This window comes from Centruroides vittatus, unplaced genomic scaffold, assembly GCF_030686945.1.
Source record: "Centruroides vittatus isolate TY-2023 unplaced genomic scaffold, ASM3068694v2 scaffold_386, whole genome shotgun sequence".
NCBI classification, from domain to species: Eukaryota; Metazoa; Arthropoda; class Arachnida; order Scorpiones; family Buthidae; genus Centruroides; species Centruroides vittatus.
Genome location: NW_027122706.1, coordinates 7,495,326 through 7,517,488, shown reverse-complemented (window position 1 = coordinate 7,517,488; position 22,163 = coordinate 7,495,326). Strand labels below are relative to the sequence as shown.

Genomic DNA, 22,163 nt, shown 5'->3' with positions numbered 1-22,163 from the left:
CTGGCATTACGCAGTTATTGAAGCTACTGGGCATGATTAAAAATTAAGACAGCATAAGCACAATTATTCCAGATATTACAGGTTCTGACAAGTAAAGAATTTTCAGAATCCCGCCACAAATAAGCTACGTATTGATTATTGACTATTTGTGACATGCCATAACGAGCAAAAATTTAAAAAACTAATAAGTACCGGTAGGTTTAAAATTAATAAATACAAATGTATTCTGACAGTTTATACTTTCTAATTGCAAAATTTCCTCAACCTTAACACAAAATAAGAAAACAGTAAACTTTTGAAAGATTTCCCGGAATGAGAAGAATTTCCCGGGTTAAAAAAAAACAACCGGGATTCCAGGATCCCGTTTGAGAAACCCTAGCTGACATCGATGATCTAAGTTTCACCCATCGCACACCTCTATTAGCAACCAATGTCACCTTGTGGGAACGCTGATCTGACGTTGAATCATACTTTGAAGCTTCTTGCATAACGAAGCCCTTTTTTAATAGCTTATGCCCTTTTTTGTATAGTTTGCGGGTGCGACTGGTTATTAACTTCTAAAATTTCAATTTTATTGGTAATTTTTCTCCATTAATTATAAACATATAATGTATAAATAAATCATTAATTAAATAATTAAATAATAAAAAATATATTTTCCAAAAGTATATTATATATATACAGTGGACCCCCGATATAACGTGCATGTCGGGCGGGAAACAACACCCGCGTTATACCGAGCGGCGCGGTGTAATGCGGTTCACTTCTTTACTTTAGCAATAATGTCAAGCTTTTCTTTCACACTGTAAGCTTTTCTTTTACTCATCATGCATACAATAATTAAACATTATTCAAAATACATGCAGGAACTCAATACATACACAATTACTCAATACGCAGTAACAATAAAATGCGCTACTCACTAACGCCGCACGGACCTGTACAAACGTATTTGAGCTTATCGCGTCGCGAACATCGCCCGCGCTATAACCGAGTGCGCGGTATAGTGAGCAGCGCTATAACGAAGGTCCACTGTATATTGAATAAATGTAAAAGTGAAATTACATATTCCAAAAAATATATATAATTTTTGGAATTTTATTTATTTACTTATAATTTTTATTTATTTAGGCATTTATCTAATTATTGTTTTAATAAATTGTAAAAAATTTGAGTCATTCGTATAAAACACGTTTAATGAGATGAACTTTTTTATTTCCTCACCAGAGGGCAATAGTCATATCACACAAGCAATAGTCATATCTACACGTGTATCGGGCGCGAAGATTTCGTTGTTGTCTATATTTGTAGGTCGGTATTATATGATACATTACCACTTATAATGGAAATATTAATGAATGGAACGCCAGACGTTGTTAAATCTCTACCTGTTAAAAGCGCACCGACCAAAACTGAAGATTATGGCCCAAATTTTAAAGTAATTCCCATAAATGACCAAATCAGAGAACTACAGACAGTCATTAGGGATAAGTAAGTTTAAAATTATTTTAATTCTAACACCTGTTACTGAGTTTCATAATTCTACCAATTAATATATTTAATTTTTGATATAAAACGTAATGAAGTCATAAGGAACACTACAAAATCAGACTAAATGCAGAGTTAAATTAAAATCATAATACTGTTGTTTAACCAGATATATTTTTACTTTTTATTATTTCAACGCAGTTATTTCAAACAAATAAGCAAATGACTAATGTCATTTGCTTATTTATTTGAAATAATTGCGTTGCTATGTTTTACCAAGAAATAACGTAAAAATTTCCATTTGGCGAGGAGCCAATATATATTAATTCCTTTGCCTTTTCAGAATCTACATATAATACTCCTAAATTTAATACAAACTAGTAATTTTTTAGAATTGTAAACACTTATAAAAATAAAACATAATACAAATATACAAATGTTATCAGAGAATTGTTGATTTTAACATTTTGATATTGTCTATGATAATGTACACACAACTCATTTAATAATAATAATGTCTAATTTATATTTATACTCTAAAGTGTTATGCAATATATTACATGTACAGTAATGTAACAAATTTCTTACGCAATATGCCGTATGTAGTGAAATGCTTTTGACATTTAGATCTTAACTTGTTTGACTTTTATTATTCTACAGAATTATTTTTTGATCCATTGCTATATAAGAGATAAACAGGAAATAACTAAAAGTACTTTAATATAAATCATGCAAGTTTTAGCTTAAATCAATTATAAGAATACTATTTTAGAATCTTTAAATTTTTAGTACATAATTAACAACAATGTTATGTAAGCATAAAATACTAAATACTTAAAATTTAACACTTTCTTTATAAAGTACTAAAAGTTAGATAATTACAAATTAAATTTTTCTTGTTATGAAAGTATTCTAGATATAAATTAAATTTGTCATCATTAATTTTTGAAATGACAATAAATATTTCCTAATTCATTTAAAGAACAACATAAATTATGAATAATTAACAATTAATCTGAGAAACAACACAGAGTTCTTTAAAGTAATTTTAAAAAAAAAACTGCATTTCTGGAGTTTATCTTTATTTATAAATCTTATATATAAAATTCTCGTGTCACAATGTTAGTTACCTTACTCCTCCAAAACGGCTACTATCTATTTTTCATACCCCTAAGTGATAAGGGTTGTTGACCCTTAACATTTTTTTTTTAATTTTTGGACAAAATTTTTTGTTTTTATTTTTCTATAATGTGGCATTAAAAAATACATACAACCCTAAATTTTTACCCTTTTATCACCAACCCCTATTTTTTAATAGCCATTTTAGTAATTTAATCATTTTTCATCCCGCTCGATAACTGATCAATTATCGTCTTTTTTGTATTCAGTTTCCGATTAGATTGGCATTTGCAATGTCTATCAACAAATCCCAAGGCCAAACGATGTCTATTTGTGGCTTAGATTTGAGCACACCATGTTTTTCACACGGACAATTATACGTGGCATGCTCTCGAGTGGGTAAACTATCCAGTTTGTTTGTGTTAGCTAAAGATGGGCTAACAAAAAATATTGTTTACGCTATAGCATTAAGAAATTGATATTGTTTGTTAGTGTTACTGTCGTAATTAATTAATGATATATAATTTTAAGGAATAAATTATAATAACTTAAAAATAATAATGTTTGGCATTTGTTATTTTTATATTCCCTCATCGTTCACAGCGCTCCATGCCTATTTCACGCATATACCACATCCTTACACACTTACAATAAGTTAGTTATTTTTTGTCTACACTAGAAATTACCTAGAAATAATTTATATGGCAAAACAACGTTTGCCGGGTCAGCTAGTTATTTTATAGAATTTTTGAACGAACAAGTACATTGTCAGGAGACCTAGAAAATCTAAAATTTTGTACATCTGGTGATAGACTTGATTGTCTGAAAGTGCTTGGGAATAATTTGTAAATAAAGGTGGATTCTAGAAAAACAGTTTGTTTTTTGAATAATTAAAAGTTTAAAACTTGTATAGTTAGCTGTTTTCATCTATTTCATTAAATGTATTGTTATCAAATAGTGAACTGTATAAATAATTTATTAATCGTAGTACATTAATAAGAATATCAGATATATATTAAAACTTATAGTTTTGCTAGAAAGGTTTCAAAAATATTTCATTTTGTAAACTATACATTAATTCTAATTCCAATTTAAGAAAATTTTTTTAAAACATTACAGTTATCTGTTGCTTTTTCATTAGCTTTTGAAATTCTATAATTATAAAATTATTGTTCAATTATCATATCAACCTTAAGATAATTCGTATCTATATATATATTTATATATATATATATATAGTCGAGACGAGCACTTATTATTATTATTATTATTAATCAGTTCATAGCCCAAACGGTTAGGAGTTGAAAGTTGAAATTTGGTACACAGTTAGGGTACGTCACGAGAACGCACACTAAGAAGGAATTTTTCGAAATACCTCCCACGGGGGAGAGGGACTTGTTACTTGACACTTCCATCAACAATGGAAGTGTCAAGTAACAAGGGAGGTGTCAACAATGGAATTGTTAAGAGAAAGTGGCGTGCAAGACGCAGATGCAGTTTTTTTCGTTTTTGCAGGAAATTGAACATATTTTTTAGACTCATCTAAAAATTCTCTAATTAGTCCGGAAACGGGGACCCAATTCTTGCATTCTGTGTAAACAGGTAAGGTTGACTATAATGTAATAATCTTAATCTTCAGTATCGTTACTTTTGCCCAAGCAACGCCGGGCCTACCTGCTAGTATATTTATATTTATCAAAACAAATCTATTATAATATTTATAAAAATAAAGCCTTCTTTCAATAGTGCAATTTTGATGCATTGTTAAATCCCTTGTTTAAAAATATTATTTTAACTTAATAGTCAAAGTTATTATTTCACACAGCCAAATGAAAGTCCTTAAGTATCAAAAAGATAGAAGCTACGAAAGGATTACATCTTTCTTTTATATATATTATTATAATAATGAAAAAGAACCAACAGAACTTACAAAATTACATTTTGCTAAGATGCTACTAAGAACAGACTACACAGTAGTCACACACATGACAAATACCTGTAACAATTAGACCCCACATTACACTAACCAATTTCCTTCTCCAGATGTCCCCTCTGCATTACAAAAAAGAGTTCAGTTGTGTTGGCTCAGCAAGGCTTGTGCCATGTCTTATTAACTGGATGACATAATACACGTAAATTGTCAAGAAGGAGCAGACAATATGAACAAGACTGCATTGAATTTACTTTTTGCTGAATTTTAATGCAAATCCCAGTTTTGGAGACCAGAAAAGTCTAAAAAAGATGCATGTAAGAATCAAGAATATGGTAATAATAAGACAAGTTGTAAGTTCATTTAGCATGACTAAAGGGTAGTAGACTATTATCCTTGATGATAGTGAAAACTAAGAGAGTCTACATTGCCTTCATGGAAGCACAGATAACAAAATATGAGTGCTATATCCAACATTAGCCTTGTGGATTAAAGGTTAAAAAAAATTGATTTTGAAATATTTATGAATCATATATAACAAATATTTTAATTTGAATGAAGAAATTAAAACTTATTTTTTATTTAAGTTTCATAAATACAGGTATACCTCGCCTTACGTCGGTAATTGGTTCCAGGAGAGGCGACGTAAGTTGAAATTACGGTGGAAAACGCCAATAATGAGCACTTAAAGACCGCAAAATAAGATGACAAGACAGAAACACAATGTTTTCATGTTTCGTTCTCTAGGATTTGTGATGATTATATTAACATTTACTGTAAGTGTACATATTTTAATATGATTTTATGTGCTTTTAACGCTTTTCTAGTGATGTTACAACTTCAATATTTGTGGTGGACGGATGTAAAGTCGAATAAAATGACTTAAACTTGATTTTTATTTTTCAATGTACTTTTTTGACAAACGACGTATAATCGAGAATGACGTAACTCGAGGTATATCTGTATACCAATATACTCATAATTTCAGTATAAATGTATCTCTAAATTAAACAAGCAATTATTTATTATCATGTTAATACTGGGTTGTAATTTTTAATTTAAAATGTATGCTCTCCACCTCAAATTAATAGTGTCTTGCCCCTGTACATCATACTTTTCCATTAACAATACAGTTGTGCCAGTCATCTACTTAACTGCTTTCAGAAGAAAATTTTTGAATTGAAATAACATAACTTCCTGTTTGTGCCAGAAGTTTATATATAGTTAATCAGAGCCTCCTGCCCCTAATCTTTCCATATCTGGTCTCAGCTTTCATCTAACTCTGTTCTCAAGATTAAGGAAAGGTAGACAGATAATAGTGGGATAACTATATATTTTGCACAAACTGGATAAAAATAGATTAAAAAAAATACTCCTTTAAAACATCCAATAAGGAATTTAATAAAATAAAAACATTATTTATAAATTTATCTTAGAATTCTTATTATTGTTTTTAAAATTTTTAATTTTTGTATTAGTGTTCTGTTCTATCTTAACTGATGAAGATAGGTAAAACCAACCAAAAATGTTTTTATTTTATTAAATTCGTTACGGGATGTTTTAAAGGTGTATTTTTTTGATAATAGTGGGAATTTACATGTCAACAATTTTTTCAAATTGCAACCCAAAAATTTGAACAGATTGATCTTATTTATCACTAATATAAATATTTGAAATAATAATCTGCAGATCGTGCAAATTTTTTGAAATTTAAATGTTTTGTTATGAAAAATACACTACATATTAATACTATTTTTTATTTAATTACTTATTTTAATTACAATTGGAAAAATCTGAGTACGATAAAAAATTTCTACCCCCTCATAACAATAAAATAAACACCAAATATAAAGAGGATCCAAAAATACATTAGACACATCAAAATAAATGTGAAAATTAAAAAAAAAAAAAAATTAAAAGTTATAAAGAATACTTTATGAACATTTTTCTCATTTTAAAAATATTTGCAAAAGTGAGGTTCTTCATATTTTCAGAAATACAATAAAAGAACAGTTTTTGAGAAATGGAAAATTAAAAATACATTATGGATTTCCTGATGTTTCCCCACACGATCTTGTATGCATGTGACTTACGAAAAACCCTATGTTATTATTATTATCACTACATTTTGATTTTTCAATGAATTTTATTTTAAAAAACTTTTGATATAAATTAAAGATTTCTTCTGTAAGTAGTTTCATTTATGCTTTGATCTGAATAAATTTTTACTGAAATTTTAATATAAAAACATAGTTTACACTCAAAACAAATTTTCAGTTGTAAATTAAAATTATGAGAAATAAATATATTTTAAATGTTTTTAATAAAAACTGACACTGCACAAAGTAAAAATAATAATGAAATTATTCAATCAAACAATAATTTCATTTTATTAAATTATAATCAATATTTTTCAAACAATAGACTGATTAAGATGTATTGCTGATAATATTTAAATAAGATAACTTATTTCAGCAAATTTGTAATATATATATATATTACAAATTTTATATATATATAAACCATGTTTATGTGTATATGCACTTTTGGATGTATTTAATTAAGATGTAATTATTAATTATAATTAGATTTAAAAGAAAATGAAAGTTTTTGTTCAATAAGTATTTAAAAATTTTCTATTCTCTTATTAATATAAATGAAAATTGATAATTTTTAAGAAATTAATGTAAAATGGTATCAAAAAATTTGATTGTGTTTTATATCGTTCTCTTCAGATATTTTATAAGGAATAATTTTAATGCATAAGCATTACTGACATTATTTGTTAAACTCAAAACAAATTTATTTCATTCATCTACGAATGAATAATTAAAATAGGGGATACTATAGATTACCACCTATGGAATTTCGGGTCTTTGGGCATATATCTGAACTCAGGAGACCAAGACGAGTTAAACGATACCCTACTTTTGGACCGGAGACGAAAAATAAAAGTTATCATACCTTTTTCCAGTGATCGCGCGATGATAGAGAGTCGCATCGCTCTCTCCACTAAGTCGGCCTCGCTATCGCGATTGGGAGTTGCGTCGCTTGCCGTTAAAATTGCCTTTAGTAGACGTTTTCCCCTTTTTTTACTTTGTTCAAGAACTATCGTGAATCAATAACTAGTGACGTTTGGCACATGGCGGCCTGCCGGCGGATCCCCTCCGGGAGGTCAGTCGGGAGCACGAACAGTGGGAACGGCCGCCATGTTTGCTGCCATAAGTAACATTAACTGAAATGGCGATCGCGCGATGATCGGAAATCGCGTCGCTCTCTCTGCTCTCGTATCGCGTGTTTAACCCTACTGGAGATGACCGTAGTCCAATGTCATGGTTTGCAGACTTTACCGCAAGATGGCAGTACTAGCAACTATGGTGCCATCTTCATGAGAGCATTAAAAAAGTATGGTAAGTGAAAAAGTATGATAACTTTTTTATTTTTCGTGTCCGGTCCAAAAATAGGGTACCGTTGAACTCATCTCGGTCCCTTGAGTTGAAATATATAATCAAAGTTCTGAAATTCCGTAGGTGGTAATCTATAGTACACCCTTAAAATATTTATAGCAGCAGTTATTTTTTGTATATACCTATATAATATATTTTAACGTCTATAGAATATTTCTAACCTTTTTCAAAATCAAAATAATAATAATATGTAAAGTTTATGAGGGTGTTTTGTATTATCATGAATCATTTTTTTTAAATTCTTGCCATATTTTTTAATATACAACTTGTCCAAATTTTTTGGTATTAAAACTAATGGTTTCTGATCCAAAAATTTATAATTACTTTGATAAGAAGATTTTCCAGAAATAGAGTAGAATCTTATTACTGTAGTCATAAATATTCTTATCAGTGGTTTTAATGTTATCAGAATTAGTTTTCCCAAAATATGTTAAAATACATTTATAAAATTTTGTAAAATCGTGTTACTCGTATTAACATATATATTAATTTCTGGTCCATGGCCATTCTAAAGTAAGTTGCCACTAGTCTAGACCATACTTATCATATGTGATTTTTACCTGCTAGTAATGTTCAAAATAACCACTCAGTCGGTTTGACGAAAACACAAATTTTATATTTACAGTAATGTACAAAATAATCCACTTTAGAGTTACAATTAAATATGCACAACACTAATTCCAACAACAACCGACTATTCCCGTACAAATTCGTCGAAAGAACTCCTTACGAACAAACAGACTTGTAATTAACAAAACCTCCGAGTCAGGAACAAGTTCGTACACAACCACGTAACTTCCAACGAGAGAGTTAGTTAGCACCTCGATAACGACGATCTCCCTTGATCCGATCCGATTCGATCACCCCGATACGCTGCCAGCCGATCCGAACTCCCGATACGAGCTCGATCCGAGCTTAAATAGTCGACGGCGTTCGAACCCTGCTCCAATCAAATTTGAATGTTCCCGCAACGGCCGCCAACGGTCACTTCCCGCCGGCCAATCGTCCGATGGTCGACGATTTGAAACTTAACGGTTCTTCCCACGGAAGTTCCTAACGGTCGTTTCTACCGGCCGATCCTAACGACTTTTCCGTTATGACAGTTCGTTATAACAAACAGGTGGGAATCGCGCGCCTTGGCGATTCCATACCTTACACTGCTCTTTGTGATATATATCTAAATTGAAATCTATATCTTTGAGATAGTCAATTTAGATAAATGATAATTTTGTAAACTAAACATGTCAAATTTCTGTAATATATGATTAATAAATTTTAAGATAAAAAATACAGATATTTATTTAGATGTATGAAATAAATTTTCATATAACTTATGAAATAACTAATCCATTTGTTCTGTTTGCTTTTATGATCAATAATAAAAATTCAAAGTAATGTGATGATATAATCATACATTTGTGTGTGTTACAAAACAGTCTGTCTATACAAATAGAAAAACTAATCTATTTCCATGTGTTTTGATGTTTCTTTTTTCATAATAACTTCATACATTCTCATTAATGTTTGAAATTAAGAAAATGTTAATTTTTTTACTTAAATTTTTTCAAGAATTAAAATATTCATACTCGACAATACTAAACTATAAAAATGTTTTAATGACCAAGTTCTCCAGTTTTTTCAATATCATCATCATGTAATTTTAAAGTATCAAGTATATACTACTATATTTCTTAATACATTGATTAGAATTATACTTCAAAAAAAATGGAAAGTGTCTATTTAACTGTAACTGTAAGAAACTTTATCCAAACTTGCATATAGGCCTAATACTTACATGCAATATTGTAAGACACATTTTTAGATATGAATAAATTCTGGAGTTTAACAGTTAACATATTAAAAATTTAATTTTCCACTTTAATATACCTGTGAAACTAAACTATTAAAAAGTAAAATATTTGCAAAGGAAAACTAGTCTTTCACTATACTTTCATTTAGCATTACCATTTGTTCACTTTTGAAATTGGCACTTAATTTGAGTGTTATGCTAAACTGGAGCATCTCAAACATTAAGAATTATATAATAAAGTCTACATGAATTTGATATGGTTTACTGATAATAATTTTTTTAATGAAAAATTGTATATTTAGTATAGCAATTCTTAGATATTAGAGAGTTCTCTAATTACAAGGAGGATTCAGATGAATTTGTTGGCATTGCTTAGCAGGATACTATATTAAAGCTTCACTGTATTTCAATTATTAGGTTTGATTTGAATAATTTTAATTATTGTACAAAATTTTAAATGAAAAAATTTAACTTATATATTGCTCTTCTGGGTACAACACTATTTTAATAATTCAGAAAGTAAAACTAAAAAAAAAAATATTATTTTACTACCTGTTCAGAAGTCAGTTTAAGCATTTTGATAAACGTTTTTAGATATTGCATATATCCATCTTCATATTGAACATAGAATGAAGAATTTCAAAATTTGTTTCCTACACTTGCATGGTGGTGCTCCCATTATGAGTGATGTAAGTGCATTTTTTACACTTGTTTTTAAAGTTCAGTTCTGCTATTGTTCAAATCCAAGGATCCCTTAATTTGGCATTGTATCATTCCAAAAAGCAACAAGTGAAATGAATTATACTGTATTTACTCATGTATAAGACAATCTCACATATAGGACGAGGTGTGACCTTAAAGATCAAAATAAAGAAAATTATGTTTATTAATACAATTCTAATTTTATTTTGTTTAATCACAAATAAAATATCAAATGCATGCAAATGCACACATAGTCCCACAAAAATTACTGGCATTTTTACTTTTAGGAAAAATCTTGTAAAATCGATATACAGTAGAGCATCGATTATCCGACTTAATTGGTGACTGGGGTTGCTCGGATAACCGAAAAGTATGAAAAAATACATTATTAGTATAGTGTATTCGGCCTGGTTTAAATACTAGCCTCCCTTTCATGGTCGAGCCAGTGCTGCCATCTAAAACATGCAAAAATTTAACAAAAATAATATTAAAGTAGCCAAGACATAACCAAATATTGTAGCGCCACATCACTAGTGGACATTTGAATTTACCGACTAGAACGCGGTCGGTTAATCGGGGATCGGATAATCGATACTCTACTGTAATTTGTTTATGTAAAGCTGGACAGTTGGAAATCTTTTGCCAATTCTTAACAGTCGAAACCACTCTCTGTTGATTACACTTATGAGTTTCTCTGAATTCTGATTTCCAATAATCATCTGTTTTCACGTGGGAATGGATTAAATCTTATATCGGGCTCCTGTGTGATTTTTGGAACTTTGATTTGGAACTCAATTCAAAAGCTTTGCTTTTCTTATTGCTATTTATTTTTACTCCTGACAATACACAAAAATGATTCAAATGACTCAGATAAAATACTTTTGTTTTTAAACACCTGAGGGTGAGCATCTGATAAAAAATGTGATATGGTTTACAAAAATTACTGCAAGAACGCATAAAATCCTTCGTTCACGCGTATAGGACGACCTAGATTTTTGAAGCAGTAAAAAATGAATAAAACTTTGTCTTATATGCAAGTAAATATGGTAAATACAAATTTATAGTTTTTGGAAATGAACAATTAATAAAAAAAACTTAAATAGAACAAAAATCAAAATTTACTTCGAAAACAAAAAAAAAGAAACAGGAAATTTTAATGATAAAAGAAACTTTTTATTTCATTCTTATTTACTTATAAATTTATTTTTGAATGCATTCATTATTTTAAAATTCTTGAAATAACAGAAAATTTGGAAGAGTATCATTCACTAAATCCCAATAGTGTCATTCTTTGAAGAGTTTATTACAATTGTAATATATAATAATTAGTATTTATAAAGTGATGTATGATATAAAGTTTTCCTGAATATGAACTTTTTTTTATTTTTTAGGAATACAAGTAGGAGTGATTTTGTCTTTTATGCAGACAGATTGGTAAGAATTTTACTTTTAAATATAAGTTACAATTTATTACAATAATAATTTCTTACTTAAATTATATCAAACATCACTTATAAGAATTTATTTTCATACTGACAAACTTATGTTTTTTTTAACATTTTAATATTAAATTATTATTTATGTAGCTCCAATATGAAGAATATAATATTTACTACAATATTTAATAAAATTAATAATGATAGTCATATTGTTTTTGTTAGCCTTACTAGAAATATATACAGTCATTCTATTTAATATTTGGATAGACAAATAATAAAGTAAGAAATTTAAAAACAGGGATATAAGAAAAACAAATTTTCAATATCTTATCTAATATTAAATAAAAACTAACTGAAATTAATTTTTCTTTAAAATGATATGTGATAAATTTATGGGATGAACTTAATTAAATGAAGTATTCAGAAGCACATCAAAAATAAAACTGACCTGAAAACTCTTATCACAGAATGGAATGAAATTATTGATAGCTCTGAATAAGTTACACTGCAAAACTGGTTAAGTTGAAGCTGAAGAGAAAGGCTGTACTATGTACAAAAGGATGCCTAACTAAATATTAAATTGTAATGTAAAAGTTGTAGAAATCTAACCCAACTTCACTTTTTTAAATAAGTTGTGTACAATTTTAATATTTACTTAGTATTTTTATAACTGTTCATTCTTTGTGATTATAAATAAACAAAATTAATTCAATCTTATTTTTTAACATGTTTAGTTGTTATGTATCTGTCTGAATATTAAATGGAATTACAGTAAATAAAATTTCTATTTTAACTCGAAAAAGGTTTTTCTATTACTAACTATTTGAAGAATTTCTTTCATTTAATTTTTCAAAAGATATCATTGTTTGATTTAATCATTTCATCATCGAATATACAGACCTGAAGATCTCCAATTGCAGATCAAAAACATTAGTTGAAAAAACCTTTTTCTAATGAAATCTTACCGGAATATAATTTAAGGCTTTTGATTTAATTGTTTATTTTAAGTTCACTGTACTAAGAGGTGTTTTAACTCTCTTTTTTTTTAAGTGTTTTAGCATATCCTTTTAATATCAGATTAAATAAAAATGATTTTGAATTTCCACTAGTTATAGTCTTATTCGCTTATATCATATAATGTTATATCAGTTATCATTATCATTATAGGCAAATTCCAAAGTGACTGCAATAAGTGGATTTTAGTATGTATTAATTAATATTAATAAATTTTTGTATCAGGATTTCAGGAAATCAGGATTTAAATTAATTTTGTTTGTTAAAATTTTTATTTGATTAATATGAATTGTTAGTAAATGAGAAAGTTAAATAAAATTTAACATAATTTTTACAGATTCGTCTTGTCGTGGAAGAAGGACTTAATCAGTTACCATATACTCCTTGTATTATTACAACACCAACAGGTGATATAATTTTTCTTTAGCTAGATAAAGAATATGTTTTGTTTTGATTATATTTCAATAAATTCTTTTTTTACAAATTTAATTCAATAAATTTCTATTAACAGTATAGTCAGTTATATACAAAAGCCAATATAGTTTATTTTTAGTAGCATTTTTGAACTTTTGTGTTTAATTTTAACAGCATAACTTGACTATACATTTGAATTTAACAGTCAGATTTTGTTATTAAATTAAATGAAAATGAACCAAAAATTTAAAAAATTAAGATAAAAGGTTTCATATTGGGATATATTGATATTTCAAAATTACACATGTATAACTAAATTGTTGATTATTTGAAATGGAATCACCGTTTTTTTTTATGTGAGCATTGTAAAAGTAATTTTAAAAATTACCCAGTCTTTAATTTATTGCATTAATTTGTTGTTTCTTTTTCTAGACCTTGAACTTCTATTGTAAATATTCTCATTATTATTTCACGGTTAATTTATAATTAATAATCTATTTATTAGTATGAGTTGTTTTTTGTTATGAAAAATATTATTTATCATTAAAAATTATGACATAATTGAAACTATGAAATCATTGTAAAATCACATCTGCTGTTAAAAGGAAACTTTTATAATAAATTTCTTATTAAATTACAATAGTTTGAGTTATTTATTTTACAAATTATTATTGAATTTGTTTTTTAAAATAATCTGATAACAAAAAACTTTTTTTATTCCAAATAATATACTAGCTGCAAATGTCTGGCATCGCTTGGGCTTTTGAAGGAATGTGGATTAATGAGGTTGATTTGGAAGAGGGTGTAAAAACAATCCTTAGTAACTAAAATGTATATTTATTGACTTCAATATTTACAATAATGAAACTGCAAAACACAAAAAAAAGTTGCTGGTTTTAAAGTTAACAGTGGGTGGACTCTGACATGTTTGTCCCTTAGACTTAACACTGTATATTTGGCACTTCATCACATCTGAACCATTGCACCTTTCTCAAATCTCTGTTCAGCAGCATCATCTACATGGTAGGAGCTTTAATTTGATATCTGAACCATAGTTTTAGTTCCAGCTTTTTATACAGATTGAGTTAAAGTGAAACCCTCTTTCAATTAATACATAGGTGCTATTCTCTAGAACTAAACTTTTTTGGCAAAAAGAATGCCTATTTCTTTGTTTGTTCATATACCAGTAATATTAAAAAATATAGAGGTTAGGTAAAGAACTTAATACATTGGTTCATTTTATAATTTAACTCTTATATAGTAATATTCTGTAGTAAACCTTCAATCAATTCATAGTAGTAAGAATTTTGCATCCTATTTCCTTTAATGTAATTATTAGAGGATAACAGAAAAGTGGTGTTTAAGCCTCTGTTCTAGCATTCTACATTACTGGAGATATTTTCAGATTAAGTTGAAATCATAATTATGAGACAATCAAGTAAATTATCAAATTTCATTTTTATCAAAGCAGATGTATATCATGCTATCTCTTTAAAGCAAAGCATCATCATGCTGGAACACAAAATGTCCATTTCCATTAAACTGATAAAATATGTCACGTCAAGTTGTCCAAAATATTAGCATACAGTGTGGTTTTGAGATACTCAACTTTGAATGCATCCAATCCAAATCATGACAAACAGCTTTATATTACAACTTCCTCTCTGAACTTCATTTTGGGGCATCACTCTTCAGTATATAACATTTTCCTAGTTATTCTTCAAACCTAAATACATTGGCCAGTCTTCAAAAAACATTTTATCTTTAATTTAGTTTTCTTCAAATTAATCAAAATGCATAATACTTCTAAAGCTATTTGATGGTACTGTAATGGAAATTTCAACAGATATGTTGTCTAAAAAAAATATTAAATGATATCAGTAAAGATATTGAAATTGTAGTTTTTAATTGGTTGTTATGTTTAAAAAAATTAATCATTAAAATAATTCACTAATAACAATTAGATTGTGGACTAGAATTGGAATTTGATAGATTGCAATTTTTAATTGAATAAACATTTCATAGTCTTTTATAATTACGGAAATGAGACACTGAAACACCTTAATCTAATAGTTTTCTGACTAATGATAATGATAATGAAATGCCATCAAAAATTGTTTAATTTTATCATTAAAAATTAATTTAAAACTACAATTTATTAAATATATATAATGATATGTCTGTTTATTGTAGGTTGTAAATATGAGGGTTTGAAGTTTTCAAAAGGAAACTGTGGTGTTAGTATTGTCAGAAGTGGTAAGATTGTTTTTCACTTATAAAAATATGTATTTACATTAAGATATTTAAACATCATTTTATATATTTTTAGGAGAAGCTATGGAACAAGGACTCAGAGACTGTTGTCGCTCCATTAGGATCGGTAAAATACTTGTTCAAAGTGATGAAGATACACATGAAGCTAGGGTAGTTTATGCAAAATTTCCTGATGATATTTCATCAAGAAAAGTTTTACTCATGTATCCCATTATGAGTAAATATCTTTTATAAAACTTATTAAAATCTATTTCTTATATTTTTTTTAAAATAAATAAATTTGTTTTAAATTCTAAAAATTTTAAATCCGTATAGTTATAAGTGTTAAGTTTGATATTCAATTCAACAAAATTGTAACATGTGTCAGGTGTGTTTGTTATCTAGCGTTGATGTACGGTCCACAGCTCTGTCACACGTGTCAGGTATGTTATGTAACTGTGGACTTGAGAATGTGGGGTGAGATCTTCCTCGCCTAGAGGGAGAAATTGTACATTCCCTTTGGTGTGTTCGGTCAGTGCTGACCAGAGTGTGTAGCTGTGTGGCTGGTAAAGAACCAGTGTTGTGATTATTAAATTAATTGTCGGGTGCCTGAGTGTTGCTCGCTTGTGGAGTGCCAGTGTGTTACTTGCTAGTGGAGAAATTAAAGTTCAAATTTGTTGTTGTGTTATAAAGAATCAGTGTACTGTTTTAGACCATGTAAATGGGAACATTTTAAAAACATTTTACAATAAGGTTGTGTTTTTGTTTGAATGTTGAAAAATTAAGTCATTTGAAATATATATATACATACATAAATGAGAATGTATGTTTGGATGTTTGTTTGCTGTACACACACCTATGTCGAACATCCCACCCCAAAATATCTATTGGATTTCTGTAAATCAATTAATTTCTATCTCCATACGATTTGCTGTCTTACATGTAGCACCATCTATTGGCAAAAAAGTTTAGGAAAATGTAAAACATTCGATTTGCTGATTTACACACAGTGCTGACAGATGGTGCTACTTAAATGAGCAAATGGAATGTTTGAATCAAATGTAAATCAGCGATTACATTTTCTTAAATTTTAGACTGTGCTACACGTAAATCACAAGAAAATATTCTAAAATGCAGTTAATGATAAAGAAAACTTTCGTAAGTATGAATTCGTCTTATTTCATGTCATTTCCTGGTAATGTTGTCAACTGCTTGGAATCGAAAATGTTATCCTGTGAAAAGTTTAGAAAAATTTAATTTTTTTACGTCTAACCAAAAAGTACCATTTAAAAATGAAAAAATGAAAAAATTTTGAGTTGTTAGACTCAAGTTTTTTCATTTCTGAATGGTACTTTTTGAATTCTAATAAGTGCCTTCCAGTAGCTATGTGGATTAAACAATGAACTCTGGTAGTTAGTTAGTTGAGGGTTTGGGCATGGCAAATAGGCTGGAGTTTTCCGGGCTTTCTACACATTAGTAATACCCAACTAGAGTCCAGCTTCCCAGGATGCATTTCCCTCAGGATATCACTCACGTGTCGCATTGCCCTAACTAAATAAAACAAACTAATTCTAATGAGCGATTATTTATTATGATGTCACAATGTCGGGTTGCAACTTTTAATCACAATGTTCTCAATTCCTTTAGTGGTGTCTTGGTCCTGTACTTCATATTTTTCCTGTTAGCAACACAGTTGTGCCGGTTATCTATCTAACTTCATTCGGGGAAAAATTTTGAACTGATGTAATGTGACTTCCAGGTCGAAACTGGAAGTTCTTGTATAGTTAATCTGAGCCTCCTGCTCCTAAGCATATCTGGTCTCGACTTTCGTCTATCTAACCCCTTTCTCGAGATTAAGGAAGGACAGGCAGACACACAGATAATGGACATCAGTCAGAATTTATGTGTCTACAGTTTTTTCAAATTGCAACCTGATAATTTTTCTATAAATGCAATATTTACAAGGACATACTTCCCACATAGTTTGTACAGTTTGTTGCAAAAATATAAATACATTTATTATCACATAAAGGTAATTATTCTAGCATGTTTACAAGATTTTCTTTATTTAAACAAGTCATATGAAGTCTTTCTGATGTTAAGGTTAACAACTTCGATCATGTGCGCGGCCATCACAACCTATCCAACATGGATCACTTTTCAATTATTAATAGTAGACTGATATTAATGAGTAGTCGTTGACCATCTTCTCTTTCGGAAGGAGGTCAATGACTACTTTTGGTCAAATTACTTCAACCTCCTTCTGCAACAGTCTCCTAAATGGCAAAAACAAGTGAGAATAATTTAATTATAGTCAAGATGAGACAAGATTGATGATGATAACCGTAAATCAACCGTGTACTGTATAAATATGTGATTAAATATATAGAAGGATTAGAAGTACGAAATAATCTTAACCTTTGTTGTTGTTATTTTTTGCCCTGACTCATCTGCTAGTTGGTAATAAATTTTGTCCTTTATTCAGCATTTAGTGTTAATTTCTATTTTTGTATTGAGCATTAACAAGAACAATAATAATATATTTCATGATGCATTTCTAGTTCAAACAATTTACAGTTTATGGTAATACAATTTCTTGAACAAACTGTTCTGATTAAATATAATCAGAAAAGTTTGTTATTCAAAAGTCAGTTTTTTTAATTAATTAGATAATATAACAATTTTTACAAAAAACTAAAACAAATTCTTTCAAACATGATTCTTTTAAGTATCTGAAAAATCTTCCTGCTTAAAAATGTTCTCTTTCCTTTCTTTCTCTTAAACTAAACATATATTCTTACAAGAAAATCACCAGAATCTGAGTTTAATATTCCCACTATTACATATTTCTTCAAAGCATATTTGAGAAAAATTCAAAAGTCACACTTGAAGTAGGAAGTGACTTTTCCCTATTTTGTACTTTTTCCATGATTGTATAGATAAATGAATTTTATCAGAAAATTTTAATACAATCTTATAAGGTAATTTTTTAACAGTTTATTACAATTGGTTTATAACCTTACTTGTTTTCAATGGTGTTTTTATACGGTAATATTTCAATATAAAATCTGCAATATCATTACATCTGCTGCATGTGAAATAGAACATTTTATATGCATTATCTAATAGGGTACTATATAAATTAGTTTGTTGCATTACTGCTTACAAATTTATCATTTGATAGCCATATTAAGTCTTTTTTAGTAAATTAAATGGAGTTTGTAATGCATCACTAAAAATATAGATTGTTAGATATATATAGGTGGACTAGAAATAAGTTAGAATTTTTCCGTTAAAAAGTAAAGGACAACACTTCTACACTTTCTGAATATTCAAATTCTCGTTGTTCATATTTTTTCAGGAATGCATTAGATTTGAATAACTGGATATAAATATATCTAAAACCAATCTATTTAAATTCTTATTAACTTTTTAAACATGATATCAGCCAAAATCAGCCTTATTCGTTCAAAACAAAATCAGCTGATGGAAAAGTTATTTGACCGGTTTAGCTATACAAGTTCCCCTTGTAGCCTGAAGGGTGAAAACAATTTAGTCTCTATTACATAGTAGGAGAAAGTTTTCAGAGCCTAAAGAGTTAATTAAAATTTTTAAAATCATTTGAATGCTTTATAATTTTGTTGTTCATTGATAGTAAAGTATTAGAATAAATCAATTACTTCTTCATTTTAATAAATTAATACTTACATTAATGAATAATATGTTATAATATATATATATTTCATTACTTTTTTTGTATTGTGAAGTTTTTAAAAAATTGGACTGGCACAATACATAAAATTAATAAATTTGTTTTAATTAGTAAATAAAAATTTATATAAAACATATATAAAATAAAATTGCCAGCATTACAAATGACATATATTGTATGTATATAGAGATTTCTATATTATTCAAATTTAAAAAACTTGCAATATTTATAATTGTTTTTTTTTTAATTTAAATTTTCATGTTTTATCTTAAAACATTTTTCAGGTACTGGTAATACTGTTATCAAAGCAGTTAAAGTTCTAAAGGAACATGGTGTAAAAGAAGAAAATATAATACTTTTGAATCTCTTTTGTACTCCCCATGGTAAGGCATGAATTTCTTTAATATGATTTTTATGTGGCTATGTATTTTAAATTGATAAGTTTCTGTAAAATTTGTTGTTAGTTCTGTTGACATTCTTATAACTGAAACTAGAACTTATTTATTATTCCAAAAGGACTACTAATGAAAGGATAATAATCATATCATATTTCATATACTAATTAGATTATTTATAATATGAACATGAAACATAAGCATATTTTGCAATCACAGAAAAATTTAAATTTTTATGATTAGAAGCAATTTAATGGTGATCTTGCAATTTGGGGTTGCTGAAAAAAGTGCCAGCTCCTGAATTTTTTTATATTAGGCTATAATCACTGCTTAGTTTAAAATTAGCAATCAGAAAAACACCTAAAATTCAGCCATAAAATATCAAAAATAAAAAAATTTGAACAAGTGGATTAGAATGAAGTTTTAAATTTTATTATTAATTTTAACAAAACAATTACAATTAACTGAGAGAACTTTTATTGAGGCAAAAGTCAAAACTTTATCATAAAAAATTTCAAATAAAAAATTCTTTTTAATTTTAAGTCAGCACATGAAATAAACAATTCTAAATTTGAATTTATGGATTATATTTTTACAATCTGATACAAAAGCAAGCTTTATGAAAACTTGCTTTTTGTCATTCAAAGGACAACTAAGAATCATTTACTGATTAGAAAATCTACAACTTCATCTTATGAATGTGTTTGTTCATCTGTTAATAGCCAAGAGGAATGTCACAATTTGGTTTATTTTCACATTTACATTTTACTTACATTCATAACAGTTTGACATTTTGTTTTTCTGTGAATTAGTTTTATTTAACTCTCTGAAAATATAGGTTGTTTTTTTCTCATTGTATGTGTTATGCAAAATTCTCTCAATTTAATAATGTAGCACACATTTTTTCTGGAGAAATTTAAGAAAATATTCAGCTACAAAAGAATATAAATTTCAGATTTTTTCATAACTAAATATTTTTGAAGACTGATTTTCATTTAGAATGTTTGAGGTTTGGTGCTTTTGAAGAGGTACTCAGATTATTGGAATAATTTTTAACATATTTCTTAAAGTAGGTTTTTAGTACGTTATAAGAAGTACTCTGGATTTTGTTGTAAAGGAAATAAATAAAAATGAGGTTTGTTTTTTTTCTTACAATTTAAGTTGTTTAAGCTTTCATTTGCTATTTATGACTGAATCTATTGATATCAAATATTACAAAGATTGTTTAAATATTTTATTAATTATTTATCTAAATAGATGAATCATACAGAATTATAATCTGTATTTGAATTTATTAATATGTAACTGGTTCAAATACCATTATTCTCTAGGAATTTATTATCATCATTTTAATTTAATCTAAGAACAGAACATAAAGTTATAACTACAAAGATGTTAATCAACTAAATATTTTTATTTCAATACATACATATAATATTTTTATATTTACTATTCACTTATTATTTTATAGCTGCATTGTCTGTCATCAAGGTTTTTCCTGCAATGACAACACTGACATCAGAAGTTCATCCTGTTGCTCCAAATCATTTTGGTCAAAAATATTTTGGAACTGATTAAAACCAAGAACTTCAGATTTTAAATAATATATTTGAGTGGAGATTTTATTCATTTTATTTTATTGGTTGTGATAATATAGCCCAAAAACTATTTTTGGTTTTACTGTGTTTTAAAGAAAAAATACTATAATTCAGAAAAATGATGAGTGATCATGAAATCATAATTAAGTACATTTAAACAAAATAAAACTTTTTTGTAAAATATAGAATGCAATTGTAATGAAATTAGTTTTAATATTTACAATATTACATTATTAAAATATCATGAAATAAATATTAATTTTTCATAGCTGATATAAAATTATTTCTACAATTTTAATTATACTGAAATAAAAATCTATATTTAATTAATTAGAGAGAAATCTTATTATTTTTTATTTAAATAAATTCAGAATTATTTTATTTCTGTAAAATACAAAATAATTTTGTATATATGTTTAACAAAGTGAAATCTACAACATGTATTCTTATATATTGATATTAGAATGAAAATGTAAAATATGCAGATAAGAACGTATTTATTTTGTATAATATATACATAATTTCTGTTATAGAATAATTCTTAAAAATACTAAGAAGTTTATTATGCAAAACATTTTATCTGTTATGCTAATGAACATGAAACTTTTACTGAAAATCAGTATTATAAATTTTTCAGAAAGATTAATCAGTGCAATATATAATTGAACTGTAGTTTAGTATGTACTGTACATGTTTTATTTTAAAATAATTATTGCTTAATTTTTTTGATTAAGCTAGCTAATCATTCTTTGTATTTCTAAATTATTTTTTAGTTTTATAGAAAAATAATAAGGTCTTTATCATTAATTTTGATACTGAAAA

General features: G+C 27.5%; 1 protein-coding gene and 1 long non-coding RNA gene across 2 annotated transcripts in view; one reads left to right on the top strand and one right to left on the bottom strand.

Annotated features, from left to right (window-relative positions):
- Positions 1 to 22,163, bottom strand: part of LOC136988848 (uncharacterized) — a 56,506-nt gene that overhangs the window by 11,667 nt on the left and 22,676 nt on the right. The window lies entirely within an intron of this gene.
- Positions 1,248 to 21,619, top strand: kri (krishah). Its single transcript, XM_067286827.1, has 7 exons — positions 1,248 to 1,491; positions 11,908 to 11,950; positions 13,307 to 13,376; positions 15,577 to 15,639; positions 15,713 to 15,874; positions 19,633 to 19,731; positions 21,215 to 21,619. Exons 1-7 carry the CDS (start codon positions 1,343 to 1,345, stop codon positions 21,319 to 21,321), a joined length of 693 nt encoding a protein of 230 aa, XP_067142928.1. The 5' UTR covers positions 1,248 to 1,342; the 3' UTR covers positions 21,322 to 21,619.

What these genes read in the sequence shown, in the direction of transcription:
- kri (XM_067286827.1), top strand. Translation starts at nt 1,343, where the DNA reads ATGGAAATATTAATGAATGGAACGCCAGACGTTGTTAAATCTCTACCT. An exon ending in TGTTAGTATTGTCAGAAGTG is followed by an intron (nt 15,640 to 15,712) that starts GTAAGATTGTTT and finishes ATATATTTTTAG; the next exon opens with GAGAAGCTATGGAACAAGGA. An exon ending in ACTCATGTATCCCATTATGA is followed by an intron (nt 15,875 to 19,632) that starts GTAAATATCTTT and finishes AACATTTTTCAG; the next exon opens with GTACTGGTAATACTGTTATC.